At 43.6% G+C, this 15,303-nt stretch overlaps 1 protein-coding gene across 1 annotated transcript; it reads right to left on the bottom strand.

Moving 5' to 3' along the window:
* Positions 1 to 1,267: 1,267 nt before the first annotated feature.
* On the bottom strand, positions 1,268 to 12,027 carry LOC138789059 (dimethylaniline monooxygenase [N-oxide-forming] 2-like). Its single transcript, XM_069967595.1, has 7 exons — positions 11,839 to 12,027; positions 9,802 to 9,964; positions 8,789 to 8,931; positions 7,704 to 7,903; positions 4,434 to 4,789; positions 3,322 to 3,394; positions 1,268 to 2,025 (listed from the first exon to the last, which is right to left on the bottom strand). Exons 1-7 carry the CDS (start codon positions 11,962 to 11,964, stop codon positions 1,680 to 1,682), a joined length of 1,407 nt encoding a protein of 468 aa, XP_069823696.1. The 5' UTR covers positions 11,965 to 12,027; the 3' UTR covers positions 1,268 to 1,679.
* Between the last annotated feature and the right edge of the window lie 3,276 nt (positions 12,028 to 15,303).

Here is a 15,303-nt window from a genome sequence, read left to right as displayed (position 1 = left end):
CTTTTGGGGGGCAATACAATACTTTAATAAAAATTTTAGCTGGACTTCTCCTTTAAGGGGTTAAACCGCATGGGAATCTAAAAACCCTTTACACATGACAGTGAGTACAGGGGGATTCCACAACAAAGTCCACATAAAATCCAATAACAATCTAAAAGGCCATTTACATGGGCCAACTATCTCTTACAGGTGTTCCTAGAAATTCTCATTCCCCCAATAATCGGCCCGCGTAAAAGGGCTAGACATTTGTAATTATCCACTCATCGGCTGATTTGATCTTTTGTGCGGCCATAAAAATAATCATTATTGGCTGCACAACTTTCTGTCTAAACAAGACTTGTGCGGATGGTAAAAATGCATTTTAATGACACCTAGTGTTTGTTCCTGTAGCCCAGCTGCATGATTTTTTTATGCCTTAAAGGCACTGCAAGCGAGCACCAAAGCCGCTGATTTGCATTTGTTTGCAGTCATACATTGCCAAATATCACCAAAGGCCATGTAATAGGACCCGCACTCCAAGGGAAGTGCAATTCTTCACCCATGGTTCCCTAGAGGTTTCTTCCACACAGGGTTTTTTTTTCCCTTTTGAGTGTTAGAGGATGATTCTTTGTGAGTTAAGAAAGGACTCTTCCCACTCATTCCCATTATCAATCAGACCCCAACCAATAAAAAGTTATCACTTGCCTCTGTGACAGGTACACTTTCATGAATTGAAGAAAAGACATATACAGTTATTTATCAAAACCTTTATCTACAGCTCAAGTGGTGTGAGAGACTTGCCAGTGAATGACCAATACTATTCAGATATGAACAATGATTAATATCTGTGCAAATGACTTGTGGTGTGGCGCTCTGTTGCACATATAGGGGCATAGGTATCATCCTTTTTGAGCCATTATCATGACGCCAAAGGAGTCTTTGCGCACAGTCAGTATTCTTCCACAGCATTTATCAAGTCGCTATTTTTGAGCATCTTATGCCGACTGTGCGTTTTTTCAATTTTTTTGCTTGGAGGGGGCGTGGCTTATATTAGCTACCTTTTAGTAAGATTTATCATGTGCAATTGCCATAGTCCTTTAGTCATTTTTCTAGCTAGAGAATAGAGTGCAAAAATTGTGTAATATTTATCAAGGCCCGTGATCCTATTGATAATATCTGCACCTGGAACGAGACTTTTGCGCAGCACGGAAAAAAAGTGTGAAAGCATAAAAAAGAAAAACGGAGATAATACTTGCCCCCCCAATAACCCTTCTAAATGTTTTCTTATATACATTTTTTCACATGCAATCTGAAAGGATTTATGCCGTTAGACCACCCCTAGTTTATACCCCTTATTATCACTTAATTGCTTATACCTTTTTATGCCATACATGTGGATTCCATTGAACTGTTTAATTGCTGATCTACTGCAGGGGTGTCAATCTCAGGCCCTTCAGCTGTTGCAAAACCACAATTCCCATCATGCCTGGACAGCCAAAGCTTTAGCACCTGTGATCTACTAGTACAGTCTACCTCTGACAGGTTGTAACAGTAGATCTGCCATAGCCATAGAGACATTGCTCATCCAAACTGGAAATATCATGGTGATTTATATATGTATATATGTAAAATATACTCTGTATACTCTATATACTCTGCATATATATATATGTAAAATACAATGTTGACTCTTAGCCATATCAGATCATATTGGCCACTAATAGTAGAACCAGAACACACAGTCCCCAAAGTCCGAATATCATCGACACTGAGCTCTTATCTTGTTTTTCCACAACGCGGGTCTTAGTTGGCTTTAAAATTCGGTCCCATGTGGTCATTATTTGCTTCCTCGCCATTGGCCATTTTCCTGGACCCGCCAAGCGAAACTGTGTCGGTGTGCAAGGGCCGAAGAAGAGCGTAAGCGCAAGAACGGGGTCTGTGAGCAAATACCCCAAAATATTAGGTTTACAGCCTATGTCTGCTGACAGTTCATCCATGTATTCAATGTAATCCACGTATAATGTGCGCTCTCTTCTTGGACCAAACCTGTGGTAAACGATAAGAGAAAATAAAAAATAAAAAAAAAATTAATAATTAGTATCTGTTTTAGCAGGTACCCGCATTCCCCATAAAACAACAATTCTGGAACATCCCCTCGTATAGCTCTGTAATCTGCCATCTCTCTGTTATTCTTACTAAACCTATGACTAAATAACCAAATGGGGGTTACCTGTCGGGGGGGGGGGGGGGGGGGGGTTCCCTACACAGTCTGCTCTGATTGGATAGTTCCAGACAGTAAAGGGACACACCCCCACTTGGTCACACCCAGTTGGTTATTAAGTCATACAATTCTAGGTGACCCAGAATTGTTATCTAAAAACAGACAGGTCAGGGGTGGTGACAGGTTCTCTTTAAAGGGGAACTAGCAGCAGGTTAGATTCATCAGTGCTCCCAATAGTGCTCCAGGACAAAGATTACACCGAAAGGGTGAGCCGACACCAAGGAGAAAGGTAAGACCCAGTGTCCTCCTCAGCATCCTGGGCGTTATAAGGGAGTCCTCTAACCTGCTGCTTCCCCTCTAAATGTCGTAAAGAAACCTGCTACTCAACAAAATTGATTGATGCTTATTTGTAGAGTAGTGAATCACAGATAAGTTATAAGGACGTGTTTCGGCCCACTGGCCTTCAGTACAGTTGATAACAGTCAGCGGGTCAAAACGCATCCTCGTAAACTGCGATTTACTACACTGAATAAGAATCAACGATTTTGGTGAGTGCCGGGATTCTTTACTACATTTGGCTGGATTTTCCTGCCACAAGGACCACCGCTAACAGTGTTTTTTTTTTTTTTTAGGGAATTCCAGGAACCTCTTCTTAGGATAGACCATCAATTTGTGACCTGTGGGGACCCCAGTGTTGGGTTCAGTGAGCACTAAAATGCTTGAGTGCTCTTACTGGAGTCCCTATTGAAGTCAATGGGAGACTGGAGCATCTAACCAGGTGTCCCCTGCTCAGCAGAACGGAGGGTGCTTGGTTAACCTATTAAATTTTTTAGATCTAATTTTTGCACATTTTGTTTGCATATTTTTTTTAAATATAAAAAAAATTGAACAAAAACATTTGGTTTCTGTAGAAGACGGGAGATATAGCTGACAGCTAAACAGTTATTTAAGGTGTGTGGCCACCTCTACCCGAGCACCATTGAGCTCAATAGAGCACCCTGATGCTCAATTGGGCACTATGCTCGACCGAGTATGCTTGCACTGACGCATCTGTGTGTGTGCCCAATACCGGAGCTCTAAAAAAAAAATGAACTCTTCAAAAAGTAATTCTACTTTACTACCTGCTTAGGGCAATTTCTCTTTTCTTTTCAATGTCTTTCATGACGGCATCTGGAGGTGGTAATGTGCACAAACCTAAAAAAAAAAAAAAAAAAAAAACGCAATGTCAGAAGTCATATATTACAAGAATTCTGGTACTTATTGCAGCATGTGCGGAGGCAGTGTACCTACATCTGTCTATCTGTACAGTCTCTTTATCAGGACAGCAGCTAAACACAGGCCCCTCCACATAATAATAATAATAATAATAATAATATACTACGGGTCCCTCTGGGTCTCAGCCATCATCTACAAACAGGAAATTGGCAAGATCTATTGATGTAAAGTACAATGAGGGAGATTTATCAGACATGGTGTAAAGTGAGACTGGCTCAGTTGCCCCTAGCAACCAATCAGATTCCACCTCTCATTCCTCACAGACTCTTTGGAAAATGAAAGGTGGAATCTGATTGGTTGCTAGGGGCAACTGAGCCAGTTTTACTTTACACCATGTTTGATAAATCTCCCCCAAAGTTTACAATTGCTAAGCAGCGACCTAGATAGAACCATAAGGCAATGTTCACACGGTGTAATGAATTCGGAAACCTACTGCCGTAGTGGTCATTGAACACAACTGCACACAGTGCATTAACCATTTGTTCAAAATAGCCCAATAATGAACAACGGCCGTAGAAAATAGACTGTTCATACACTGTGCGGCTGCCACAACGGTCCAGAGCAGTAGCAAAACCCCATAGAGAACCTCTCCTGCTCTGGACAGTTCCTGACATGGACAGAGGTGGCAGCAGAGAGCACTGTGTCAGACTGAAGAGAATAGACCACTTCCTACAGGACATACAGCAGCTGATAAGTACTGGAAGACTAGAAATTTTTCTTTCAAAATATTTTATTAGTCACATAATAAAGGAATACAAGTGTGAACATATACGTGGATGTCAAGACTAGACATTTGGTATGTCTTTGTGACAAAGTTTTTATAAAAGACAGGAACAAAGTCTAGATTTGGCTCTGGAAATGCCCATATACTTTTGAAAATAACATAATAATTCAGAAACGTTCTCACAGAAATACCTGACTACCATCTCTACCGATAATCACGTCCCTACCGTCTCACCTTTGAAAACCCTGGTCACCCATCGTGCTTGAATTTCTGAGGAAGGCATAACAGGCCCAAGAGGCTGCACCAGTCCGATGACCCCCAGCGTCGGCTTTTCCAAGTTTGCCGGAAATATGTTTCTATATAAACTTGTTTTATTATTTCCAACCTTAATGAGGGATTCATCCAGAAAGGGGAAGGAGAGGTTATATCCCGTGGCAAAAATGACAACATCAACGTTCTCCTCAAAGGATCCATCACTGAACTTCACGGCTGTTTCTGTAAACTCTGTAACATTGGGTTTTATCACCACATATCCACAGATAATACGACTTGGAAGTTCATCGTTGAACAGAGGCTCCTTAAACTGGGATCTAGCAAGACAGTGGACAGAATATCAGTCAAGATTTTTGGGCGAGCATAGTGCTCGGGCTACTGCAAGACACATTAGAACTTTCAATGATGGCATACCGCCAGAGTTCTAATGTGTCTTGCAGTAACATAGTGCATATTTTTGTCACTAATTTCCTAATTTTTGTATATCGTCACTTGAAGAGATGCGTAAATGAAATGTACAAAAATGAGAATAAAAGAATACAATAAGTTACTGTGAGACCCATTAGAACCCCGGTGGTATGCCTTCAATTGACAGCATACCACCGGAGTTTTCATTTGTTTTGCAATAACCTGTTGCATTTTCGTCCTTTTTTTTGTACGACATTTATCAACATGCAGATTTGCCCCTTTTCATATGCCAGCTGTATCCCACTGTTTGCCTGAAGAGCGGAGGGCGGCAAGGAGGCCTCCTCCCACGTCTAACCAGTCAGTGCACACTATGAAGCGTGCGGCTCCGGCCGCATGCTCCATTGTGTGCAGTGGGGAGTTCTGATGCGGGCGCGCACTAATGTGCCCACCTCAGAACTTAGCGGCGCTAAAGATCATCCAGCCAGTACTGCAGGGATTATGTTATCTTACACTGGCCATTCCGTGACCCGGCTGGGTCCTAGAACGGCCGGTGTCTTACAATGTGTGAACATAGCCTATGCCTTAATGCTCAATACTAGAGAGGAGAGTTTATAGTATTAATGAAGCGAGGTGCTCCATTAGCTCAGCAGCCATCTTATCAGCTGGCTGCTTTTGAACTCCACTATGGGTGCCTGGAAAAGCTGGACCCAGTCCTAAGAAACTTCTACAAGCTTCCAAAGACTGGATTCAGCTTTTCCAGGCACCCAAAGGAGAGTGGCACTGAGTTTAAAGGCAGCTGGCTGATAAGATGGCTGCTGAGCTAATGGAGCACCTCGCCTCATAAATACTGTAAATTCACTCATCTTTACTCAGTATTTAATGGTAAGGAGACAATTCATACAGCGTATGTCCATGCTCAGTACACAGTCTCCTTAGCATGCTACTAAAGGACGCCATGAAGAGTATGTAATGGAACAGAGACTTGAATGTCATTCTGAAAGGAGCCATGCATTGCTGCTTACTGTTCCTGGGCACTAGGAGGTAAGTATCAAAGAGATGAGAGTCTGTGAGTGAAGACTGACTGTTCACATTATGGCTCTGTTCAAACACCATAAAATACAGACGTAATTTTGAGGTTAAAATACAACTGTATTTCCAATATAATAATGTGCTCCATTGAAGCCAATAGGAAGTTGCTTTGAATCATCTGTTCACACAGTGTTTTATTTTCACTCAAAATCATATTTAGTTTTTATTTTACTGTGTGTGAAGCTAGCCGAAGAGTAACAGCTTCATGCGGGTCATGTGACGCATAGATGCGGCATAGAGGAAAACTGAAGATTTCAAGCAAAGGGGTGTGGCTTAACATGTGACAAAATTGCAACAAAATCTTGGTTCAATGTAATCCAAATGTATAAAAGTCTAAAGGCCCTATTCCACGGGTCGTTTAGAGGAGCAATATCGTTCGTATTCGGCCGATATCGGCCGCTACGAACGATATTCGTCCCGTGGAATAGAGTGCAACGATCAGCCGACATCGTTCATGTCGGCTGATCGTTGCAGTCACTTGTTTTTCAACATGTTGAAAAACAAGCGACTGATATAGCAGCGATTTGCTGCCGTCGCTCCGTTGAATAGGAGCATCGGCTGCAGGCGCTGCTGTATCCTATGGGCTGCCCGGACGATCAGCGATCCCCCGGGCAGCCCCCCCGCAGCTCCCCGCCGCCCCTCCCGCATTCACCCGCTCGCTGACGCCGCGTTGAATAGTGGCGGCAGCGAGCGGGGAACGAGGAGCAAACGAGCGCTAATAGCGCTCGTTTGCTCCTCCAAACGACTCGTGTAATAGGGGCATAAGGGCATAATCTTCCGACTCAAACGACCGCTATTGCGAAAGACCTGAAAACGTTCAGTCATTTCCATGGAACGATAATCGTTACTTATGATCGTAATTGCGATCGTTTCTCTTCGCTATTTATTCGCTATTGCGTTCGTATCTATTGAAAACGACCGAACGACGTCTTATTCAATGCGAATGATTTGCGAACGTTTTGCGAACGATAAAAATAGGTCCAGGTCTTATAAAGCGATCAATGATTTCGTTTAGATTCGAACGATTTAACGATATTCTGAACTATAGGGCCCTAAGGCTGGGTTCACACTACGTTTTTGCAATCCGTTTTTTTTTTTCATCCATTTTTTGCAAAAAAACTGATGCATGTGTATGCATCTGTTTTGATCCGTTTTTCCATTGAATTCCATTATTAAAAAAAAGGGGATCAAAAAGGATCCGATATTTTTAACGGACACAAAACGTAATCGATCTCATTTGTGTGTCCGTTAAAAAAAACGGATCCGTTTTGATCCGTTTTTTTAAAATGGAATACAATGGGAAAAATGGATCAAAACGGATGCACATGCATCTTTTTTTCCATATGTTTTTTGCTAAAAACGGATGAAAAAAAAAACGGATTGCAAAAACGTAGCGTGAACCCAGCCTAAGGAGGCAGACTGAGGCGCTGTGGTACCTGTTGCACCCTCAAGCTAGGTTCACACAAAGTATTTTTGCTCATATGTTCACACACTGTTGAAATTTAGTGAATGGCCGCCATTTTTTGACAAATAATGGCCGTTCTTTCATAACAACGGCCGTTGTTTTAAAATTACATGAATTATTTGCCATTAAATGATGGCCAGCCACAAAATTTTTGATTGCAATATAAGGACAGAAATACTGACCAAAAATACTGTGTGTGAACATAGCCCAGCACTGTATACAGCAGTAAACCCATCTCTCTGTCCACCATAATAAACCTGACCTGTTACCTGTCTCGAGGCTGAAGACCATAATTTTCATGGTTTAACCGATCATTACTTTTTTTTTTGTTCAGCCAAAGAACAACAGGTGCCGGAAGAGTGTTCCTCAGCCAGTTCTGAAATCGAGTGACTAAGCAGATGTCACAAGGATAACCGTGGTCAAACGCACGACTCACAACCCACGATCCTCTCCTGGTGCTAAGAAACACCTGCAGGACAACAAGTACTAATCATATAGATAACATTATAAGGCTGACAATACTCTAAATTTATCACACTACAGTAATTATACTGAATGTTTTCGTTACTGCCCTGTCCCCCGGACGTGCATTTTTTACACAATATTTCCATTCCTCGTAAAATTAAGTTCCCCATAACTCTGTCTTTTGCCTATAGTGTTACATAAATTCAAGGGGTACTCTGATGAAAAAAAAAATTCAAACCAACTGATATTTAGAAAATCTCAAATCTGCCAGTACTTACCAGCTGCTGTATGTCCTGCAGGAAGTGGTGTATTCTTTTCAGTCTGACACAGTGCTCTGCTGCCATAGGAACTGTCCAGAGCAATATCAAATCCTCATAGAAAACCTTTCCTAGACAGAGGTGGCTGCAGAGACTAAAGAGAATACACCACATCCTGCAGGACATACAGCAGCTGATAAGCTCTGGAAGACTGACGGTTTTTAAATAAAAGTAAAATTACAAATCTATATAACTTTCTGGCACCAAATGATTTGATTTTTTTTTAATTACCAGAGTACCCCTTTAACAACTGAGCATTACAATTCCCATTGTCAATGGGGTGTGTCCCTTCACAGTCTGGCGGTGTGTGAGCAATGATTGGATAGTGTCAAACGGTATAGGAATATACACCCAACTGGTAACACCCAATTTAGTTCTAGATTACAAAGGGGAAAGGCACAACGTAGAATTATAAAATTATAATTATCTATTTCACCTGTCAGTGGTTTTAATGTTCTGGTGTATATATATATATATATATATATATATATATATATATATATATATATAAATTTTTCTACTGTATACATTATAGATGACACTCTTCATATGTTTATCCCTTATTCCCTTACCTGTGCTGCAGTGCGGCTGAGCTCTACAGCGATATCGGCTCCCGAGTTCCCCATACCCACAATTACAATTCTCTTCCCTTTAAATGCGTCGGCGTTTTTGTATTCTCGACTATGAAAGTATTGTCCTCGAAATGTGTTTATTCCTTTAGAGAAATGATAATAAGGGGGAAAAAATAATAATAGGTATTTATTGCAAGGATATTGTTTTCTAAAAATCTGCCATTCATAGTACCCTAAGGGATATTCCCATCTCAGATAACACAGTTATACTACTGGGACTCGCCAAGTGAAATATTTTTGCAAATAGTCTTTCTCTCCCATTGTTGACAGCTCATAATATAGGTTACCGACCACCACTGTGCTCTAAAAGCAGTGGTCGAGCACCATTGTGCACCTAATTGATGTAGTAAAATGTAGTGGAGATCTACACTAGTTCTGAGTTGGTAAAGTACTCCGAGGTGCCTGGATTTAGGGAGAGGTGTGCACCTCTTGATAAATCCCACTGATGGGAAATAATGAAACCAGCATGTGAAACACCATTCTTAGTAAAGTGTGCACCTCTTAATAAAACCCATTGACGGGACTACTGAAGACCAGCATGTGAAACACCATTCTTAGTAAAGCGTGTACCTCTTGATAAATCCCACTGACAGGATTACTGGAAACCAGCATGTGAAACACCATTCTTAGTAAGGTGTGCACCTCTTAATAAATCCCACTGACAGGATTACTGAAGACCAGCATGTGAAACACCATTCTTAGTAAAGCGTGCACCTCTTGATAAATCCTATTTATCAAGAGGTGCACACTTTACTAAGAATGGTGTTTCACATGCTGGTCTTCAGTAATCCTTTCAGTGGGATTTATCAAGAGGTGCACACTTTACTAAGAATGGTGTTTCACATGCTGGTCTCCAGTATGTGAAACACCATTCTTAATAAAGTCCCTTTATCTGTGCCTGCATCCATACCCACTCCCCTTTCATCTATCTCTTTTCATCTCTATCTGTTTACCTGGAAAAGCCTCTAGAGGATAATATGGCTCTGAGTGGTGGCCATTACAAATCATAACCGCATCAAACGTGGTTGTCTCTTGCTTGCTATTCCTTTCTGTAGTCACTTCCCACTGTCCTGTGCTGCGATAACTCGGATGCTTCTTCACACTGCGCACAACTGTCTAATGGAAAAGTATTGAAAGTTTTATGAATACATTAATGTATACACAGAGCGGAAGAAATTCAAGCTGTCAATATTCCTTTACGTTTGATTTGGCAGGTCCGCCGAATTTTGAGGCAAAGTTCAGGTTACCAGAACCGAACCTTAAATGTACTGCACTAACATCTAAATGACTGCAGACGTTTAGCTGTTTTACTGCCGTTCAGTAAATTCGCTCATCTATACTTACCTGTCTGCGCACCTCCGGTGTCGTCCTTCTCTGGTCTCCGGTGTCCCCTGCAGCTCCCGCACAGCCAATCACTGACTCTCAGCAGGCTGTCACTCTTGTCTCAGGAATGACAGCCCACTCAGCCAATCACTGGCCACGATGCTATCCCATCTCAGTCAGTGATTGGCTGTGGGGGCTGCAGGGGATACCAGAGACCCATAGTAGGAGGACACTGGAGTTTCGGAGTTTGATACCAAAGCAAACATTTTGCAAAGTTTGGTACAAATCTCGGTTTGTAAGATTCAATTCGCTCATCTCTAGTTATTAGTAGAGATGATCAAACAGTAGAGATAAGCGAACCTCGAGCATGCTGGAGTCCATTTGATTAGCTGGGGCTGCTGAACTTGGATAAAGCTCTAAGGTTGTCTGGAAAACATGGATACAGCCAATGACTATATCCATGATTTCCACATAGCCTTAGGGCTTTATCCAACTTCAGCAGCCACCGCTAATCAAATGCCGAACGCTCGGGTTCAGATGGACTCCAGCATGCTCCAGGTTCGCTCATCACTACCGAACAGGGCCGATGTTCAGGTTCGTACGACCCTGAACCATCGGCATTTGACCCCGCCCCCTTCCTGTTCCAGGTTTTTGCGAGCCGTTGAGCGACAGAGCCATAGCGGGCCTCTCATCCATCCACTATGCACAATCATTTAAGTCACCACTAACATACACAAACGCACACACATTACTAACACATACACTACTGACTGACGCACACACACATTACTAACTGACACAAACACATTACTCACCAACACACACAATACTGACTGACACACACACACACACAATACTGATTGACACACATACACATTACTGACTGACAGACACACACTTACTGACAGACACATACCGCACTTACAGCTCAGTCTTCTCCCTCTTCCTCTCTGATCTCCACATTGTAGCATTTGGGACCTGTGGGTCATGTGATCCTTCATCCCTCTCTCTCTGCAGGACCTGCTTTTTCTCTATTTTCTGAGGTTCAGCGCTCACCCTGCACTACAGTAAGGAGGCTGAACATCAGAACACTTGGCCCCTCTCTCTCTCTGGGCCCCTGGAGGAGCTGGGGCCCCGGCACTTGCCCACGTACGCCCTATGTTGACGCCGGCCCTGCAGCCCGAGTACCGCCTGGAAAACAGGAATACAACTTATTTCCTAGGCTGTATCCCTGTATTCCAGGTGGTACTCGGGCTGTCTCCACCTTCCCCACAGAAAGGGAAGGCAGCGAGAGTCAAATGCTGATGGTTCGGGTTCATCGGCCCATGTTCAATCATCTCTAGTTATTAGGTCTACGATCTGGTGTCACATCCCTTTAACTGCATAACTGTCCCTTTCTTAAAGGGAATCCATCCAAAAATGATGATTTTCCTTCATAGGAAGCAAGATGCAAAGAAGTCAGACACTGTATACCAAGGCACATCATGGACCACGGGCTTCTCGAAAATGGAGCTTTGTCCTTCTAGAAGGGATTGTAGCGGACATTATCACATTAGGGTTAGCGGATGTTGGAATTACTTTAACAGAACTATTTGTGATCCATATGAGGTCCAGCTCCGACCTTTGTGACCCATCATCTACAAACCACAATCAATGCTACTTGTTACCTGAAACTGGATGTGCTTCAATAGACCGAACCTCTCTGCATATTCCCAGTAATATTCCAGCATCTTGGAGTTGTGGAGAAAGTTTGGGAAGTTTTCTGGGAAGGGAAAGTCGCTGAAACACATCATTTCTTTACTGCTGTTAGTGACGACGGACTCATAGATGCTGGCTCTGCCGTCCTCCACCTCTGGCTGGAAATATACATGAAATAATGGATAAATAGGTGGGTACCATTCATGACGTGACATTGATATTAAAGGGAACCAATCAGGCCAATCAGCCTGATATGGTTCCCTGAACCGCGGTATATAGCTCCTGCAGCAGCCGCGGCACGTACCGCCCACAGCTGCAGTAGGAGCTGTATACCTGAAAAAACGGACTTTAATCCCCTGGACGTGTGACAGGAGGCAGCGGGGAAGTAGTCATCTGGGCGGCTCCCTGCCCATATCTAGTCACTGCGCTCTGCCTGTCAGCGCACTCGGAGGGGATGATTGACAGGCAGAGAGGTCCTTTACTGGCCTCTCTGCCTGTCAATCATCCCTCGTGCCTGTCAATCATCCCTCCAAGCGCGTGACTAGATACTAGGAATATTACAAAAAACCACAGGACTCCCTGATCTCCAAGGCTGCCCCTAATGGTGATCTACATCGATGCAAGAAATTGGATGACTTCTTTCTCAAGAATAATCTGAGCTCTAAAGTGTGTATTCCAGGAAAAATCAACTGTTACTCTATCCACAGGATAGTCGAAAAGTAGGAGATTGCTGGGGGTCTGAGCTCTATACCCCCTCCTATCTCCATTTCGAGCTCCGCCTTCTGTATTATCAATAGAGTCACGGGTGCAGCACATGACCCATGGTTCTATTCATTTCTATGGAGTGACGGAAAAAGCAGAGTGATCCGGAAGAGTGCTGTTCTCAGCTCTTTCCGTCTTTCCATACAGAGGATGGAGCCACGCTGGGAGACAGAGTTCCTAGGCTTCTCGCAACTTTGCTCTGTCCGGATCAGTTCCTGGCTCTTTGGCTTTATTGTGGATACTGTCCTGCTCTGTGACTCTCCCAGTCCAAGGTGTGGGCCAAGGCCTTCTCTAACTTGTCCTCTCTTAAGAGGAGTTTAACAGTGCATAGTGCTTTGGAGTGTAACTAGTGAAGAAGTTGGTGGCAGTGTGCTGTCTTGCGTCCTTCCCATGCGGGGTACCGACTAAGACTGAACCTTTTGGGGTACGGAGACCTGGCAGAGGGCCAGGGCCCAGATAGGACCACTGTGGAGAGCTATCTGACTCATGTCCTTCCTCCACAACGTCCAGAATGAGAATACTCTTCCCTTCCTGTCTCCTGTGTGACTCACTTCCTTCCCAGCGTGTATGGTGCACCGTGAGTGGGTGAAAGAGTGCTACAGAAAAAGAAAGGAGAGAGATGATAGAAATAATAACAATAATAATATTTATTTGTATAGCGCCAACAGATTCCGCAGCACTTATTTAAATATATAAATACAATACAGGTTATATTTATATTAAATTATACAATGAATAAATTAAAATAAAATTAAAAATACAGAATTAGAGACCTGCTTTCAAAAGCTTACAGACTAGGATGACTAAGGGTCCTATTCCACGGGCCGAGGGGGGCCCGATCAACGATGTAAACGAGCAGCGATCTGCTAGATCGCCGCTCGTTTACTGGACCTATTTCGCGGCCCGATGATCGTTGAGCGCTGTCTTCATCACCGGGTCCCGCGCGCTCTATCTTCAGAATGGCCGGTCAGCTGACCGGCCAAACTCAGCCAAACACAGGCCGCGGAGCTCCGTCAACTGACCGGCCATTCTGAAGATAGAGCGCGCAGGACCCGGGGATGAAGACAGCGCGGAGAAGACCTGACAGGTAATGTATGATGCTGCAGCCTGTCAAATCGTTGGTCGCCCGCCGCGCACCACTATTCAACCGTAGTGATGCGCGGTGGGGGAACGATGATTTTAGGTCTGGCCCTAAATGAACGATCAGCCGATGACACGATCATCGGCTGATCGTTCTCTCTATTTCACCAAACGATAATCGGCCGAATCGGGCCAAATGGGCCAATCCGGCCGATTATCGTTACTGTGGAATAGGGCCCTTAAGCAGAAGGGTGTATATAGCTGCAACACCCCTAGTGGGACACCACACATCTACATAGGTGGTCTCTTAAAGGGGTATTCCAAGTAAAATTAACTTATCCCTTATCTACAGGGATCAAAACAAAGAAGCCGGGTCCCAATACAGTGGTCAGCAGGGGAATACGGAGGTCAGACCCCCTGCGATCTGTTACTTTTCCTCTATCCTGTGGATAGAACTGGGCTATAGTAGAGTTGGGCAGGTTCTCTGGGCAGCTGTCTAGACAGTCTAATCACCCAATAATATAGGGATAAAAGAGGATGTATGGGTTATATATGGTAACTGATCATTATGCATTAATGTGTCTGTATATGATATACAAGACCAGGGTATTGGGTGACACTAGATGGAGGTTTTCTAGCGGAGGAGTCAGATGTTACCTAAACAAGAAGGAAAAGTATATAGTTCCATAATGATGTTCTGCTTCAGTTTCTTCAATGGAACTTTGGTTTCTCCCAACATAATGTGGCAGCTTATATAAGGATATCTGTGTACCTGGATATTTGTATAGTAACAGTTCCTGTAGACTACTAGATCTCTTTTATCCTGAGTTGTTTTCTGCCATTGTTAAATTACCCTTTTATGTATTTAACATATTATCATATCCACTATTCACAGGATAGGTGAGAAGAGTCATACTTAGATGGTCCAACTGCTCCCCCCCCCCCCCCATCTTTTGGATAGAGGTCAGCACATGTGCAATGTCTCTCTATTCAGTTTATGGAATGCCGGCAAGTACAACACTCGGCACGTGACCCGCAGCTATATTGATTCCTATGGAGCCACCGGAAAGAGCTGAGTGAGCACTCTTCCGGCTTACTCAGCTCCCTCCACTGGATCCTTAGGAATGAATAGAGCTGCGGGTCACGTGCCGTACCTGTGGCTCTATTGATGACAAAAACGCCAGGGTTCCGATACAGAGGTCAGGGGAATACGCAGGTCAGACCCCCTCTGATCTCTTATTTTTCCTCCGTCCTGTGGATAGGGGAAAAGTTAAAGGGATTATCCAGTGCTACAAAAACATGGCCACTTTCTTCCTGAGACAGCACGACTCTTGTCTCCAATTCAGGTGTAATTTGCAATTAAGCTCCATTCACTTCAATGGAACTGAGTAGCAAAACCCCGCCCAAGCTGGAGACAAGAGCGGTGCTGTCTCTGGAAGAAAGTGGCCATGTTTTTGTAGCGCTGGAAACCCCCTTTAATTTTTCCCGGACAACCTCTTTAAAGTGACTCTGTACCCACAATCTGCCCCCAAACCACTTGTACCTTTGGATAGCTGCTTTTAATCCAAGATCTGTCCTGGGGTCCGTTCGGC

The sequence above is a fragment of the Dendropsophus ebraccatus genome, chromosome 4 (assembly GCF_027789765.1).
Source record: "Dendropsophus ebraccatus isolate aDenEbr1 chromosome 4, aDenEbr1.pat, whole genome shotgun sequence".
In the NCBI taxonomy this organism is placed as follows: domain Eukaryota; kingdom Metazoa; phylum Chordata; class Amphibia; order Anura; family Hylidae; genus Dendropsophus; species Dendropsophus ebraccatus.
Note: the sequence above shows the minus strand (reverse complement) of the source record. Positions and strands in the feature narration are given on the sequence as shown.

Coding starts and splice junctions, on each gene's coding strand:
- LOC138789059 (XM_069967595.1), bottom strand. CDS start 11,964: ATGATGTGTTTCAGCGACTTTCCCTTCCCAGAAAACTTCCCAAACTTT. Junction 8,932..9,801: donor TCCTCTAGAGGCTTTTCCAG/GTAAACAGATAG, acceptor ATTTCTCTAAAG/GAATAAACACATTTCGAGGA. Junction 4,790..7,703: donor GGTCTTCAGCCTCGAGACAG/GTAACAGGTCAG, acceptor CTGTCTTGCTAG/ATCCCAGTTTAAGGAGCCTC.